This window comes from Periophthalmus magnuspinnatus, chromosome 19, assembly GCF_009829125.3.
Source record: "Periophthalmus magnuspinnatus isolate fPerMag1 chromosome 19, fPerMag1.2.pri, whole genome shotgun sequence".
Lineage (NCBI taxonomy): Eukaryota > Metazoa > Chordata > Actinopteri > Gobiiformes > Gobiidae > Periophthalmus > Periophthalmus magnuspinnatus.
The window spans coordinates 10,096,850-10,112,508 of NC_047144.1; the positions used below are offsets into that span (position 1 = coordinate 10,096,850).

A 15,659-nucleotide genomic window follows, 5' to 3' on the forward strand; every position below is an offset into this window, starting at 1 on the left:
AATAAAAGTGACCCATATGATCCCTTGGTGAAGTTTGGTCGGTTGAAGAGCCTTGTTTTGACCCTGACACTAAAAGGCGAAAGGTGAAACTCATCCATCAACACGTCGAAAATTAATTATTGTTTGAATTTAATCCGTTCTATTTTTATACATTTAATTCCTCCTCATACCTCCCCAGGCCTGGACATACTATAGAATGTTATCAGGAGTAGGTGCACATTTTTACGCAAGAACCACGCGCTCATCATGGTTATTGCTTTACCAAATCTCCATGTTTTCCAGAACCCGTTTCCATGGCAATGCACTTCTCAACTCGAGGAATATCGTTCAGAATTTCAGTGGACACACAATGAAGGGAAAGACCAAAACCAGTTTATATCCCACCATGGATGTTATTTATTATGTGATTTTTCGGAGATGCGTCAAAGCACTACATACTACATTTCCCTCCAAAATAAATGTACACTTCTAGACTGCATTAGGTTTGAAAGTCCGGGATTATGGTCAAGGGAGGTGTAGTTGAATATCGAGAGAGATTGAAGTACCATAATCCCTAGCGCCACTGAACGCACCACACATCTTCTGGTACGCGCTCCAGCCTACCTTCACTCAATCCCGCCACATCTTCATCACTCCTCACTCCGACACAGGGGAGAACACAGGGTATTTGAAAGAAACAAAACAAACTTAATCTGCACATTAGATACAAGTAACCGTAGAATAACACGACGCGTTAAATTATAGGTTGTTTTGGTACTTTTCTATTGGAACTTTCTCAGCTGTTGCCCCCTGGATGTGACCATGGATCCTCTGCTGCCCTTAAACCCGGAGCTCACTGACCCAGAGGCGGATCTGGAGGAGGACGAGAGGAAGAAGATTCAGTTCTCTGTACCGTCCACTGGGCCGCCACAACTGGACCCTCGGCAAGTGGAGATGGTGAGACAACATTTAAAGGATTTATCTGTTCATATATCGAGCAGAACATTCAGGACTGGCTGAAATCTGGCTAAAAAATGGATAAAACTGAAAAATCAGGGCTTCTTAGAAATGGCTTATTAAACTTCTCTTGTGTGTGCGTAAACATTTGAGTTTTGAATCCTGTATAACTTCAAAAACTTGGCCCAATTAACATATAATTCACATTGGGGATACTAGATGTTCTTATAAAAAGGTAGAATTATGATTGTCAAAACCTAAAAGTCCACATTGTAACTGTTCTGGATGGGGTTGTCCACTTGCTTATTTCTACTGAATGTTACTGTTTGCTTAGAGTGTTCCTCATTATGGTATTAAACTTGTCTATTTCCACGGAGACAAGCAAATTACACTGCTAATCCAAGTTCCAGTTCAGATTTGTGGAGAGGTGACCCTAACAGTAAGAATGCACGATTTTCAATAATATTTTGCATCAGTAAAAACGTAATTGAATACATGCAAAATAGATCAATTTAATTCCATTCTGTGGTGCATTACAGGTAGAGAAATAACATCTCCATGAAAACAAACAGGTGGCAGACCCTCCACCAAAGTCAAATCAGACTTGTAAATCGTGTATAAGAATAGCATGGGTTTATCAGTCATTTTGGTATTTGTGTGTGACCACTACTTTGGTCCTGTATGTCATTACTGAAGTGGGTTACTCCAAATGAGTGAGATTTACAAGGGCATGAGTTTGACAGACTGTTACGTAAGAGATGTCTAGCACGACTTTGTGTGTAGATGTGCTTTCGAGCTCCAGGATTAACCCCAGCCCTGAGTGCCACTAGAGTCCTTTAAAATGTTTTGAAAAAGTGGGCATAACCTACCTTCTCTGAGTGTCAATGGAATATAGAAAGGTATTGTTATGAGTAATATACACGATAGCCTCTTACCTGCAGCCTTGTGTTAGTCACTTGTTGCAGGCGGTGAGTGCGTTATGTAAAATACGAACCCACATAAGAGGAAAAAAAAAGTATTTATGTAAGTATGATTTGTGAATTTTTGTTTTCAACTTTCTTTTTTAATACTTGAGTGAGTGGTAAGGCTAAGCAGCGATAGTCTTGTTCATAAATTGTTTGAATAATATTATCAGTAGTAATGGTACCACTTCATAACTACACTTTAATTAGTCTTAAGAACAAAGACTTAGTTCATGCTTTATTAAGGCTAATTAAGGCTGTCAATAAATCGACTTATCATTTTTGGAGGTAATATTTATCGTAGATGCTTCTGCTTTGAATCTTTTGCTATTTTTTTTATACTACAATAAGATTTGAGCTGTGGAAAGTTTAGTAAATATAACTTCTATGACTAATTATAGATACAAACTAACTACGAAAGTGTTTCATTCAGCTATTTCTTCTTTGTAGCTCATGTTTTTAACGATATTGTACATTTAGAATCATTTTTTAAGACATAGTTGATTTCAGTATTATTGTTTATCGTCTATATTTTCTTCAGCCATATATCACAGTTCAGAACGTGTTATCGTGACAGGGCTAAGCAGTAATAGCATTCTGTTGGTAACCATGGTGATATTTGTTGTATTATTTTGATAGCCAACATTGACGTGTGTACAGATTTGGACTTTTCTTCCTCTAGCCCACACGACTCCATTTTTGTAACTTGTCCTGAAGAATCCTGAAGGAATCACAGCAATAACAATAACAATACTCTAGTGACGTTGAGCGCTGGAATGCATTGTAAAAAAGAGACAATAGGGGCTTTAGCTTCAGCCTGAGAAACTCCATTACAACCTCTGGCCGTGGTTCATCCTAGAAATGACCTCAAGTTTATGACCTCCTGCTGCACGGCCCCTGCGTGAGATGCCAGGTGCGCCGATGTAGCTGGCATTTCCTTCACATTTACTCAATTTCACACAACATCTGCCCGAGATCATATTTCTGCGTTGAAACAAATAAATCAAGAAACATCTAGCCACTTAAATATTTTTGGTACACATCTGCTGTTTACCCAAAACTGGATCTCTGGAGTTACGCGCCCTATTTTTAGTTTACTACTACATTTGTCTAATCAGACCTATGAAATTATCAAGGGTCTTAACAAATTAGGGCTTTTAGCAGTCAACTAGTCAGCAAATATTATTTTTCTATTGTACATTTTTTAAGACTTTAAATACATTTTTACAATGGAAATAGTGTTGCCACGATACTTACATTTTGAATTCGATTTTGATATTAAGGAATAGACTCGATACTCAATATGATCATAGCAAACACTCTTTAAACAACAGAATGAACCATATTTCAACATTAAATCGTAATACTTTTATATTTCCATGTGGCCTTATATCTGTGTCCAGGTGTGTTTCATAGTGGTCCATGAGTGTATACTAGTCTATGTGTCTTATACTTGCTCTGAAACAGCTCCAGATCATTATAAAACTATTCAGGAAAGATTCATTTCTGTCCTATGAATGCGGCTTTTTTTAGTATCAATACTTGCTAAGTGACTATCTAGTTTCGAGACTAGTTTTTCAATACTTATGACCTTCGTAGATTGAAATATGGTAACTGAAAAATTGTAGAGAGAGAATATTTCAGTTAAGTAAAGTTTAAGTTTATTTGTAAAACAGTAATTACAAATTAAATCTATCTTTTTTTGTCACGATAACAAATTTTGAAGCACGATATATTGCTACAGAGATATACTGCGATAAATGATAGTATTGAAAGTTATACCTGTGACACAATAACCTTAAAGCAAAGATAAAGAGTGAATGTTTAAACAGACAGTATCTTTAAAAGACACGAGCAGCAACAAATAACTGCAGAATGATGTAATACTTAGCCATAGAACCCGCTGCAGCTCAAATCTTATCGCATTACAACAAAAATAACTAAAAATCTCACCATTATTGGAAAAAAACAGTACACGTGATAAATACTGAGCCCCAAAATATATTATTCCAACTCTCATATATTGAATGATAAGTCAGTGTAGTAATTATGAGTATCTTTTGGCTTTTCTGTATAGTCCAGTTAACAATTCTGATTATCAAAATACGATTAAGATTATATGAATAGTCGACTAGTCACAGTTACTCCAATGAATAGTTGCAGCCTTATTATAAATCCTAATTCATATCTGTAAGTGAGTCATTACTAGCACACATTCTGGCGTTTGAAGACCTCTCTGCCGTATGTACTACTTACAGGCTCACACATTCTGCAGAGCATAAGCTGATTCTCGTCTCCATAAGACTCATTGGCTTTTTACCAGCTCATCAGCAGATCACTGTGATGAAGTAAATATTCACCATTGCCTACATAGTTATACACGCTGCAGAAGAGACACTTACAGAGATAATCAGTTACTTTATACTTGTGGGTGTCTTATAAGCTTTACTGTAGTTTGCTCTGTCTTTGTGCCACTGTCCAACGTGTGAGCGAGTGATGGACGTCAGAATGAGATGGCAGCTATGTCTCTTTCAGTAATGACCTTCTACAGTGTAAGTAATAGTCTGAAATAATCTTGATTTTAATTACGAGCCATAGACAGTATCATTAAAAGGCATGAGCTGTAATAAATAACAGAATGTGCCAATAATTATTCATTGACGTCACTTATTCAAGCTTGTACAGTTCAAAAGGTATTACAACAAAAATACCGTAGATCTCCCAGTTTTTACTAAGAAATTGTACACATGATAAATATTGAGCCCCAAAATATATTGTTGTCGATATAGTAATTATTAGTACAAGTCTATGACCAGAATAATGTGTAACTCCATGTTAGCTGCTGATAATGGGGAGGGATGTGAAGATATTTTTGTTCTACTTCATGACTTCTGTTAAAAAGCATTACACAAACAAGTTTTTCGAGTGACGTCACTTGTGATGTACAGCTGTGGGAATGTGTAGTTTCTCAAGGTCACACTGAGGATCACTTGCACTTCTGTGTCAGTGTGAGTGTTACCAAGAGCCGTAGCATCAGCATAACATGGCGCAGCACTGGGGACAGGTGAGTGCTTTGTTAGGAGAGGCATGGGAGGAGAAAGTTGCTGGAAAAGATTAAAATCTTCATCCGTCAAGGAGCCAACTGATTAAACGCAAAGAGCTTAGCCGCCGTTGGACTCGAGCTTTAGTAAAAACACTTCATGCCAAGAACACATTTGCACCCAATCGCGTCCAAAAGTTACTCACTGCTAGATTTTATTCATCAAACAATTCACACTTGTTATTTACACAGAGTGGGATGAAAAATAAAAAGGATTTCATTCAATGAGACCGGTGACCAGCTGTGAGGACCGGAAATGGAAAGTGCACTTGTGATTGAGAGCATTTGAGCTGACAAATTTACCTTTAAAAGTGGGTGTATTGTTGTTGAATCAAGTCTAACGTCTCAAATAAGACATGGGGGAGAGAGTAAGATTCAACCCTGGGACACGTCACGATGAAAGGAAACCTCACAAAGGATTTTCTCATCAGCTAAATTAAAGCTTAGTGTGAAAGTACTTGTCTATGGCAAAAGGGATTTCCACTTTCTTATTTGATGAGCTCTTGCTGTATAAAGGGCTCTTGAGGACAGGGGACCTACTCTATTCACACACAACTAACACACTTAAGTTTCTCATTAGGGAACCATGAAATACACTCTCCGGCAATGTTTAAAAATAAAATAATCAAATTGTATTATCATTCCAGCTTAACTTTGGCTTACAGGTCCTATGTCAGGCTAAATGGACCCTTGTGAACTTTAAGTCATTTTATAATGTTGTTACCTCATCAAAAATGTACCTGGAGTTATGTTTTGTTTCATTCATACTTTATTATCAGTCTGTGTACATCTCCAAAGCTCAAAATCCTCTGCTCCACCTTGTGATGTCATGAAGTGGTAGTTTCCAAGTTAACAGCTCCTTTTATCTTTTGGTCAGTAGAGACAGGCAACTCCAGAGCTGAAATGATGCAAATTATTCTAGTGGAGGTGTATGGGATTTAGAACACAGTAGAGCACTTCCTGTATTACCACATGATGACATCACAAGGTGGTACAGAGTGTTTTCAGTTTAAGAGAAAAACTCAGCCTAAATATGGGGTTTGTGTGTTAAACATGTGCGAATGAAATAAAAACACAACTCCAGGTCTGTTTGTGATGAGGAAACAATATTATAACAAATCAGAAACTAGCATAACATGGGCCCTTTAAACTGTTTTGGATTAACTGACATACAAACACACAGGATACACTTTAGTTCAGTAGTAGGATTTAGTTTCTCAATATAACGGCTTAAATTGCACATTGCATTTGGCACCTGGTTCAGTCCAGATGTCCTTTCCCTTTCGCTTGTGTTTCGTAATTGGAATATGACCTTATTTTTAATCCACGCTTGAGTCAGTTTAATAGTATTTCCGTGTATATGGGCAGCAGAACTGTGGAGTACAGAGAATAGACGAGTGTATTCTAGTGTTGCAAATGGAGCAGGAGGACAGGACGGAATTCTATGGTACAATTTGCCATTTAACTTTCAGATCACCTGGCACAAAGTTGTCTGTCAAGCAAGTATGAAGTGAAATACGTATAAATCGGCGTATGCGTACATCCTGGATCTTAAATTTGGATATTTCCTTCAAAACAATGACCAGCCAATATAGTTAAGCCCCTGCCCTCCCTCTGGAATTATGACATAATCAAATAAAAGCATGTGAACACCCATTTCCTAAAAACAACCACCACAGCTAAATAAAAAAAATCTGTATAAATGATTCCGTCTCAGGGTAACAATATCTATTTTTCCCATCAGCAATAAAACAAGACAAATGCAATGAAAACAATAGGTCCTCTTGTACGTGAGATAATCAGTTACATACAGTAGGTTTGTGGGCAGCTCTCCACTAGAGAAGCTTAACCTTCTCCAGTCTGTATCAACACAATACACAAAACCAAGGTTAGACCTGCTCTGAACACGACTGCACTTGTTTTTTTCACTTCACCTCTACCCTTTAATAAATTCTGTTAGTATGCCGCCTGATACACGGTCCCAGTACAAGCATTAACCTCAAATGAAATGTCTTTAATTCATATTTTAATCTCGACCCTTGTATTGACAGAGTGGTGAATATTTATGAGAGCTGCCTGCGGACTGATACACAAGAGTGGAAGTCGCCCACGCGTTCAAAGCCCACGCGCTCTGCTGGGATTGGCTGAGTGGACACTTATCAACAAGAATCTTATCACCATAACACATCACGGACAGAGATAGTAACAAGCATGTTCAGTTTTACAGCAGGAAATATCAACACAGATCGAATAGTTGGTCAAATAAGTAACACGGCATTTGGTAACCGTAGTTGAGCTGTTTTTGTACAACACCAACTAAAAATCTGCAAACAAAACAACTGTAAATGAGAAGTATAGGCAATGTAAGGCTGGTTTATCGCACAATTTATGCACATAGTAACACCCACACAGCGCTTGAAGAGGAATCATGTAACAATGCTGCTTTTATGGAAATAGTGTCACTTTCTATTGTCTATTAAAATGGCGCCGCGCCCTACTGTCGTCAGGGACGGCGCCTGGGGGGAGGGGCTTGAGGGGGCACAGGCCTCCCCTAGAATGACCAATGCACCCTCATAGCTTCCCCAAAGATTTTTCACTTTCATACCACATTCAGTTTCTACTAAAAATGTTCAAATGAGAGTAAAATTAAGAATTCCGCTACAACATTTCAACGTGTTTAAAACAGAGAAACGAACATGTTAGAGGGCGGGGGTTCGCTTCATTAGCTTTTTAACTGAGCACCCACTTTGACAACCTTAGCACCCCATTAGCTCCTTCTACCAAAAGTGTCTGGCACAGCCCTTGACTCTAGTGTATTTTGGAATAACTTTCAAATACGCTCTGGGCACAGCAATCCGCTAGCTAGCTCACGCTCTCTCAAAGCTTACAATCACTTTTATTGCAATCGAAAAACAGAAAATAAACAACTTATTCAAATAGACGACCCACTTATTTTTATATTCGGAATGCCTCAGTTTGTAGCATTGTTTTAACACTTACAATGCCTCAAAATTAGCATTAGCGTTAGCACTGAGACACAAACACCTCTCTTTCTAAATACAGAAGTGCCCTCCGGTGCAGGATTTATTTAATTTGTGTAGTCTTTAACATGCTTTCAGTGACATCCACCCTCAGGTCCCGGTCCACCGCCTCATCCTTAAACATTTATTCATTTTAGCATGACTCAGCGATATTGGACAGGAAGTAGTGACGCTAACAGTGAGGTCGCCAGGTGCCTCTTTACCATCAGTGGCTCCAAAAATACCTCCACGTATGACATCATGACTAAACAGTGCAATCCAAGTGTAATTAAGTTAATATGAAAACAGTACAGATGGAATTGAAATGATTAATCAAAATGTAGGCATTACGATCAATTTCAACGATGTATACCTATGAAACAAAAAGAAGAATGAAAGAAAGAAATATGGCTAAAGATTCAGTGCTCCGTCCAGTGCACCTCCTCCTCACTGTAACACGGAGGAAGCCAAGAACACTCTCCTACACCATGGACACGGCTCATAATAAAGCCCATGTTAAAATATATCATATCAACATTCAATAAATCCATGAAAAATCCAATCACAAATCACTGTCGTTGTCAAGGTTACGTAATGTTAACCCAAAGGAAATCCTCTGGAGATTATGACAAGCACAAACGTATTGATGAGCAGTGGAACATACTTTCAGTGTTAGTTGGTTTTAAAACACAGAAAGTGCACATTTTTCACATTTTTATTGATTCAATTTAATTTATTCTATTAGACCTCATTTGTAGCATTTAAACCTTGAATATACATAAACAATTGAGTCATGAAGGAGTTACGTAATGAAGAAAAAACTGGCATTTGTTAGATGTACTGGGACGCAGACTTAAGTGGTGGTGAAGAGGAGATGGAGAGGCTTAGGTGGCTAATTGTTCTCTGCTGCTGCGGTGGAGATGAGGAAAGTGGAAACGTTTTTCAGATTCTATAATGTGATGATGTTATACTCTCAGATGGGGGCCACTTTTCCTATTATTTACATTGTACTTCGCCATGAAATATCCAAAAGGCAAATTCACAAATGTTGAGCCTGATCATTTCTATTACTGACTAGACCCAAAAACCCATTATATAACTATTGAAATCTACTTTTTAACTATATAAATTTTAGCTACCCCCATCTGTATTAAATATTATTGGCCTATAAAATGTGATGTTACCTGAAACTCAACAATATGATAAAGGCTCCTCGTTCCAACTGAGTGTCAGATTTATGGGCAGCACAACACTCAAAATTAATTTCTTTTCTTCTTTTGGCCTTATTTTTGTCCATGGAGCAATTTTTTTCACCCGACATTAATATTTCTTTGACACACAGACTCAGAAACATCTCATTTAAGAAGAAAAAGGTGGTGAATGTGCGTTTAGTCTGTAGTGTCTCTGTTGTTTAGCTTCTTTTAGATGTCAGGTACAAACTAGATATTTAGCAGAGTTGTAGCATTTTATATTTGTTATTAAACTGTTTCAGCTCTTTCACATTTCAGATGTCTCATGCACCTTTTCCCCTCACCAATAACGTTCCAAAGGCTGTGATGTCATCTGCGTAGCCTCTATTGGTAATTTTCAGATTATAGAAAGTGATGATGTCATACTCGCAGATTAGGGGCATGAGCCAGATTTCCCTATTGATTATACTGTACTTTAACATGAAATATCCACAAAGTGAATTTGCGAATGTTGAATCTGTTATTTTCAACTACTGACTAAACCGAAAAACGTAACTTTGCATTTAACACTATTTTTAGCTGCCCCCCATCTGTATTAATTAATATTGACCTATACAAAGCTGTGATGTCATCTGAAACCCAGCAATTGGTTGAGAAGCGAAGGTGACAAGGGATAGAGGATTCAAATCACATTCTCTCAGTGATTTTTAAAACTTACAATGTTGTTTCTTGTCTCTAAGATTCGTCGTCGGAGGCCCACTCCTGCCACTCTCTTCAGATTAACAGACCCACCTTCACCAGATGAAGACGCACAGCAGGTACATCTCCGCTCTGCATTTATTTATTCACTCCTGTTCATTATATTTCATCACAGCACTTGTTTAACACATGGCAATAGCAGTTCAATCAAATGCACTGTACAATGTGTTGGACATATTCACCACTTTGATCCAGCATTTAAAGGAGTACGAGGAGAAGGAGCAAATCATTTTGGCTAATTTTAACTCTGTGGAACTGCTGCCTACTTGCAAAAAGAGATGGCACATTGTGAGTTCTGTGGGTTGTGGGCCTTTTCCAATAGTGACTGTTCATACATTGTTCTGATCAAGGCTTGAATAGACCTCTTGTCTTTGCACATGGCATGTTTGGCAGTCACTGTGTACAGATAACGATTAGTCATAAAAATTATTAATTGACAATTCTGTAGAGAAGATTTCAAGGGTGGTCATCTGGACACTGTTTTTGCAATCAAGATGTTTTGGCTCCCATCCGCAAACCATTTTCAAGTTGATAGTTTTGGCTTGAATAGGGTGAGTTTCAAAATTAAAAACTAGGGCAGACCTGGGTTGGGATGGGTGGTATAAATCAAATTGTAAAAAGAGCACATAACATTGTCCATAACAGTGTCATAATCTGTGTGACTTTTGCCTTATGGTCATTTTAGCTAAACAAATGGCAATATATGGGCCCCTTTACTGTTGGCGGGGATCAGGTTGGTCAAAAATAGGGACACTTGGGACATGTCTTATATATAATTGGAACAAATTAGTGGTTTTGGTTAAATCTGCCGGGACGAAGGACACAGGGCTCAAAAGTGAGACTGTCCCATGTAAATAGAGACGTTTGGTCACCCTAGGTTTGAGGCACTGAGTTAACTAAGTCCAGCCCCAGAATTGACCAAAACAAATAGATTAGTTACGCTTAACTGACTAACCTGCTTCAGCCCTAGTCACAGCTAATCTTCAAGCGTCACCAGTTGAGAACATATTTAAACGCCCCTTCTGTGTTTAATAAGTATCGCTGTGATCTGATAAACAGTGATATTTTTTCTCTTTAGTGGATGTTCACAGACAATGGAGTCTTAAAGTCCAGAGTGACCCACACTTACCAGCCACCGTCTCTCAAAGGTTTGTTCAAGTTGCTTCAATGTATCTCTAATAATAATTAATCAGTCAGTCAATGCTATCAAGAAGAAATGTACAAAACTGTGCCCATAACTGTCTTCACTGAGGTTTAAATTTCGCACAAAGTGAATGGATCTCATGCTCATTCTTTTATTTTAATATACTCATTATCTTTTGGGAAGTTCTATTAGCCAGTATTATAATTTTGCATCCCTTAAAGCTAAAATGACTATAGATTATACATTGGCTTTATTCAGTATACCCAGCTCTTTTCAGACAGTGGACATGTGTTTGTTTGGACTGCCCAAAAACCCTGTGAGTGGTGTGACAGTGAGATTAGGAGACAGACAGCTGTGGGCCACTCCTGGATGATCCTGGATTATGAGATGGACACACAGCTGCAACAAGGGAGGCTTTTCTCACACTGTTAAAACCGTTTACAAAAGCAGCACAAAAAAATGAATTTAATACAACGGTACAGTCGGTGTGCCTTATGAAAGTGAAAGATGTATCGAAAAAATGAATGTGTTGTAATTGTGGTTTTGAAGACCATTGGATTAGAATATCAACTATATTGTCATGATGTTTTGTGTAAGAATTTAATCTCAGCACAAACATCTACAGGCACATTTATGATGGATTGTTAAAATATAATCTGAAAATTGCAATTAAGATAGTTAAGAAAGAAGAAAAAAACCCATCACATTAGTACTTTAGAGACATCAACAGGTTGGATCTTTTGAAAGTTGTAGGAGCGGTTCAGCATATTACAAACAAAATAACAAGAATATGTATGGAATTAGGGCTGCAAGATTAACCGCAATCAAATTTAAATCACAATGTGAATGGACACTTTTAGCAAATTGCAAAAACTGCCATTTTTGAAGTACCATAATAATCACTAACAGCATCTTATTCTGCATGAAAACTGCTAACCTTGAAACATAAATCACACATCTAAACCCAATCCCAATGCTTGTCAGAAAGATCATTAGATATTTTAGAACACAGCTGTATATCTAATTATAAAAAATGAAATTCAAATGATGTATTTTCCATTGCAGTTGTGCAGAAGATGGCTCAGGCCCACCTTGCCTGTTTACCATCTATGGACAAAGATGATTCTGATGAAGAGGTTGACAAAGGCTGTGAAATACACCAGACGACTAAAGGTATTTTATATTTAACTTGTGTGAATTTATATTGAAAATGTAATCATCTTTCTTTATAGAACTACAGGGGGATGTACAGAGACTCCAGGACAGCTCTGAAGAAAGCCATGAGCCAACTGGTGAAAAAGAGCCATGGGACAATGGAAGTTTCTAGGTTGAAAAAACACCAATAACGAGGAGGTACCTTAAAAAGAGGCTATTGTAAAGAAACCTGTCCTGTGCTAAGGGTCACTTGGCCTGTTTTCCACATATATGAAAGCAGCACCAACATATAGACTTTGGTGAAGACAAGTTATGCATTGTGATGTCATATACTCAGCATGCTCATTGGACCATTGGGCAGTTTTATTAGGCTAGTTATATCTTATGCTGTGACTGATAATGTCAGTATTTCCTGCTTTGACACTACCGCAATAGAAAGCCAAATAATCTCACTCTATGTCTGCAGTTCTGTGTATTTTCTAAATTCACTTGTAATCGGGTGCTTTATGTACGCTCTCATCTTGGCAGGCTAAATTTTAATGAAAGCATGTTTTGGCTTTGTTTGTTTTTATTTGCATCTTTTAATTACATAAATCTTTATATCAGTTATGTATACAAACATGTGTGATTTTTATATTTAGAGCTTTGTAGAATTTGTTGTCAAATTTTGCATGCCAAATGACTAAAGTAATTTCCAGATTTCTCCATTTCATCAATAGGTCAAATATTGTGGCCATACCAGTTTGTCCAAGTCTGATCTCGTCTGATTTCAGAAGCACTTGAATGGGAGACTGTTGGGAATAGTAGGTGCCAGTGTGGGGCACCAGTGGCAAAAACTGTTGTAATCTTAGGCAAGACACTTCACCCACATTGCCCAGTATGAATATGGAGAGTGTGTAAATGTTGATGGTGGTTGGAGGGGCCAGTGGCACTGGGGAATAGTAATAGTACAATAGTAGCTTACCATCACTGACTATTGAGTGAATGAATAATACACAGTAAAGCGCTTTGGGTGTCTTGAAAGGTGCTATGTAAATCCAAAGATTAATTAATAATTAAATAATCATCATAATAGCAATCATTTTGACAGATATTTAGACAATTTCACTATGCTGGTTTGAAAAGATAGAGGCAGTTGTCAAAGCTATAGATTTTTAGCTAAACATCAATGCTGTTGTTTATTTGAGCTCTAGATGGCAGTGTAAACTCACAGTTGTTTCAGTTGCCAAGTTGGAAAGTACTTTCTTTAATAGAGCATGTGCTGCTCTTATACAATATAATTCAATTCGCTGAATCGCTGAATATACAATATTAAACCGATAACATTACATGACATCTATTCAGAATAAAACAATCATCACGTTTTTACATGATCCTTATTTTTTAAACAAGAACTTTCATTCATGATGTCTGCCATTCTTTTATGAATATGAAATGATCAAATGATAGGATATGTGATTATCATGAAATAATCTCACATTCTGCACCCTCACTCTACAATTCCTCCAGCTTGTTGTGACCAAGACTATCTAAAAGAATCATTTCCACTCAGGGACAATAAAGTACTATAATAACCAAAGTAACATTTAGTTTGGATGTCCATTTAAGTTTAGACAAAGAATATAGCGCAGAACTAAACAGAGTAAAATCATTCTTTATTTCATCTGAGATCACAGTGAAACAGAAGTACATTTCTGTACAGTCATTATAAACTGTAATATTTAAGTTAATAGTATAATTAAGTTTACTGTGATTATCATAGACAACTCTTTAATTCTTTTTTGCTTTGACAAAAAACACCCCGCAGACATCGTCCACACCCACCTTCATGTCCTGGGGCAGAGTGTAGACCTCCAGCCGTATGAGGGTGTAGCCCTGCTCCTGCAGAGCAGCACAGACCTGTGCCTCGTTCAGGGGGACCACCGGTATCTTCACCCCTGGTCCCCCAAAGTAATAACTCTCCTGCAGCGCCCCAATGAGCAGCAGGTGTCCTTCAGAACGTAGCAGTGTGCCGATGTGTCCCAGAGCCTTCGTGAAAGTGTCTAGATCAGGACTGACACTCTCCAGGCAGAAGCATGACACCAGGCAGTCGGCCCCCTCTGATGGGAGGGCATCTGAGGCCATGGGCTGAGCGCGATGCACATCAATGGGAAGGACGTCAGACACCACCTCACGCAGGCGAGCTGCCTTCTCTTTCCATTCAGAGGGGCTAACATGAAAAAGGGAAAAGAAATCAGTATTCAATATTTAGTAGTGCATTTTCTGTTTATAAATATTCATGTCAGCTTCATGTTGAAGGTTTTGAAACTTTTTATGCACTCATAATCCATGCAAACAGAGTGGAGTTCCAAATCCATGAACTGCACCTTCGTCCCTCCAGTTTGCACACATATTGTATGTACGGGGTCCAGTCAAGGCTGCCCCCTTCTCCTTTCAGCCACTTCTTCAGCTCCTGTCTATTGACCTCCAGAAAGTCCGTGAGGAGCACTTTGCTGAAGACCTCACAGCCGCTCAGCACCTGGTACAGTGTGGGACCTGAGCCCACATCGATCAGAAGATCACCTCCTATGTCTCCTGGAGGGACAGAGTCTCAGTACACAAATACAATATGTGTAGAGTACTTTGTTACTGCTTAAAGTCTTACCCTCAGTGAATGCTCGGTGTAGACATGCCAGTTTCCACGGCACAATGCTGTCTTTTCTCTCAAAATCAGCTCTGGGTGCTATGTAGTTATACTGCAGGTAGGCTGCAGGGTCAAACTTCTGGTAGGTCACTGCCATCGCTGCCACTCCACTCTCCCCCATGTTTCTTTTTGAGCTTGTTTGGTCTCTTTTCTGAACACTGATGCTTGACTGCTTTTATAGAAACACCAAACAATGAAACTTGTCACTCTTGTTTAGTTTTCTGTGTTTGATCTTAGGATGTCTTGTCTAATTAAAACACAATTTAGGGTTGAAATGAACTAACAAGTTATATTAAATTATATTAAGTTAAATTGATGACATGCTGTTTTTACACATTAGTAAGACAAATATCCTCTCTGTTTACAGTACAAAACTCTATGGCATTATCTATCCATCTAGTTTCTAACGGATTCACTAAACTTGTTTGGAAACAGAATTAAGTAATACAATTTCAGTAATAAATATGTTTACTCACCTGCTGCTGTCCCCAACACCTCTGTTTGGTCCTTTGCAGCACCTCATCCATCTGGTCTCATTTATACCTGTGCGCCTCCCTGGATGTGAGTGCTTTTTCCTTAGGCCAGTTCTCTGACTTTCAGAGATACAGATCTATGTCTTCTGAGCATTTGTTCTGTTCATACCATCAGCCCTGAGGCACTGATGATCAGAACAAGGGGTTTCCTCTATCACTAATGGACTCTGCATCGCT

The 15,659-nt window shown here is 38.3% G+C and overlaps 2 protein-coding genes across 2 annotated transcripts; one reads left to right on the top strand and one right to left on the bottom strand.

The window, feature by feature from the left end:
- Positions 1-607: 607 nt before the first annotated feature.
- LOC117387695 (protein phosphatase 1 regulatory subunit 1B-like) lies at positions 608-12,821 on the top strand. The gene is made up of 6 exons (XM_033985233.2): positions 608-663; positions 780-936; positions 9,949-10,026; positions 11,046-11,115; positions 12,177-12,284; positions 12,344-12,821. Exons 2-6 carry the CDS (start codon positions 802-804, stop codon positions 12,436-12,438), a joined length of 486 nt encoding a protein of 161 aa, XP_033841124.1. The 5' UTR covers positions 608-663; positions 780-801; the 3' UTR covers positions 12,439-12,821.
- A 1,099-nt stretch (positions 12,822-13,920) lies between these two features.
- Positions 13,921-15,491, bottom strand: LOC117387312 (phenylethanolamine N-methyltransferase). The gene is made up of 4 exons (XM_033984802.2): positions 15,426-15,491; positions 14,911-15,118; positions 14,633-14,840; positions 13,921-14,475 (listed from the first exon to the last, which is right to left on the bottom strand). Exons 1-4 carry the CDS (start codon positions 15,474-15,476, stop codon positions 14,037-14,039), a joined length of 906 nt encoding a protein of 301 aa, XP_033840693.2. The 5' UTR covers positions 15,477-15,491; the 3' UTR covers positions 13,921-14,036.
- Positions 15,492-15,659: the final 168 nt, after the last annotated feature.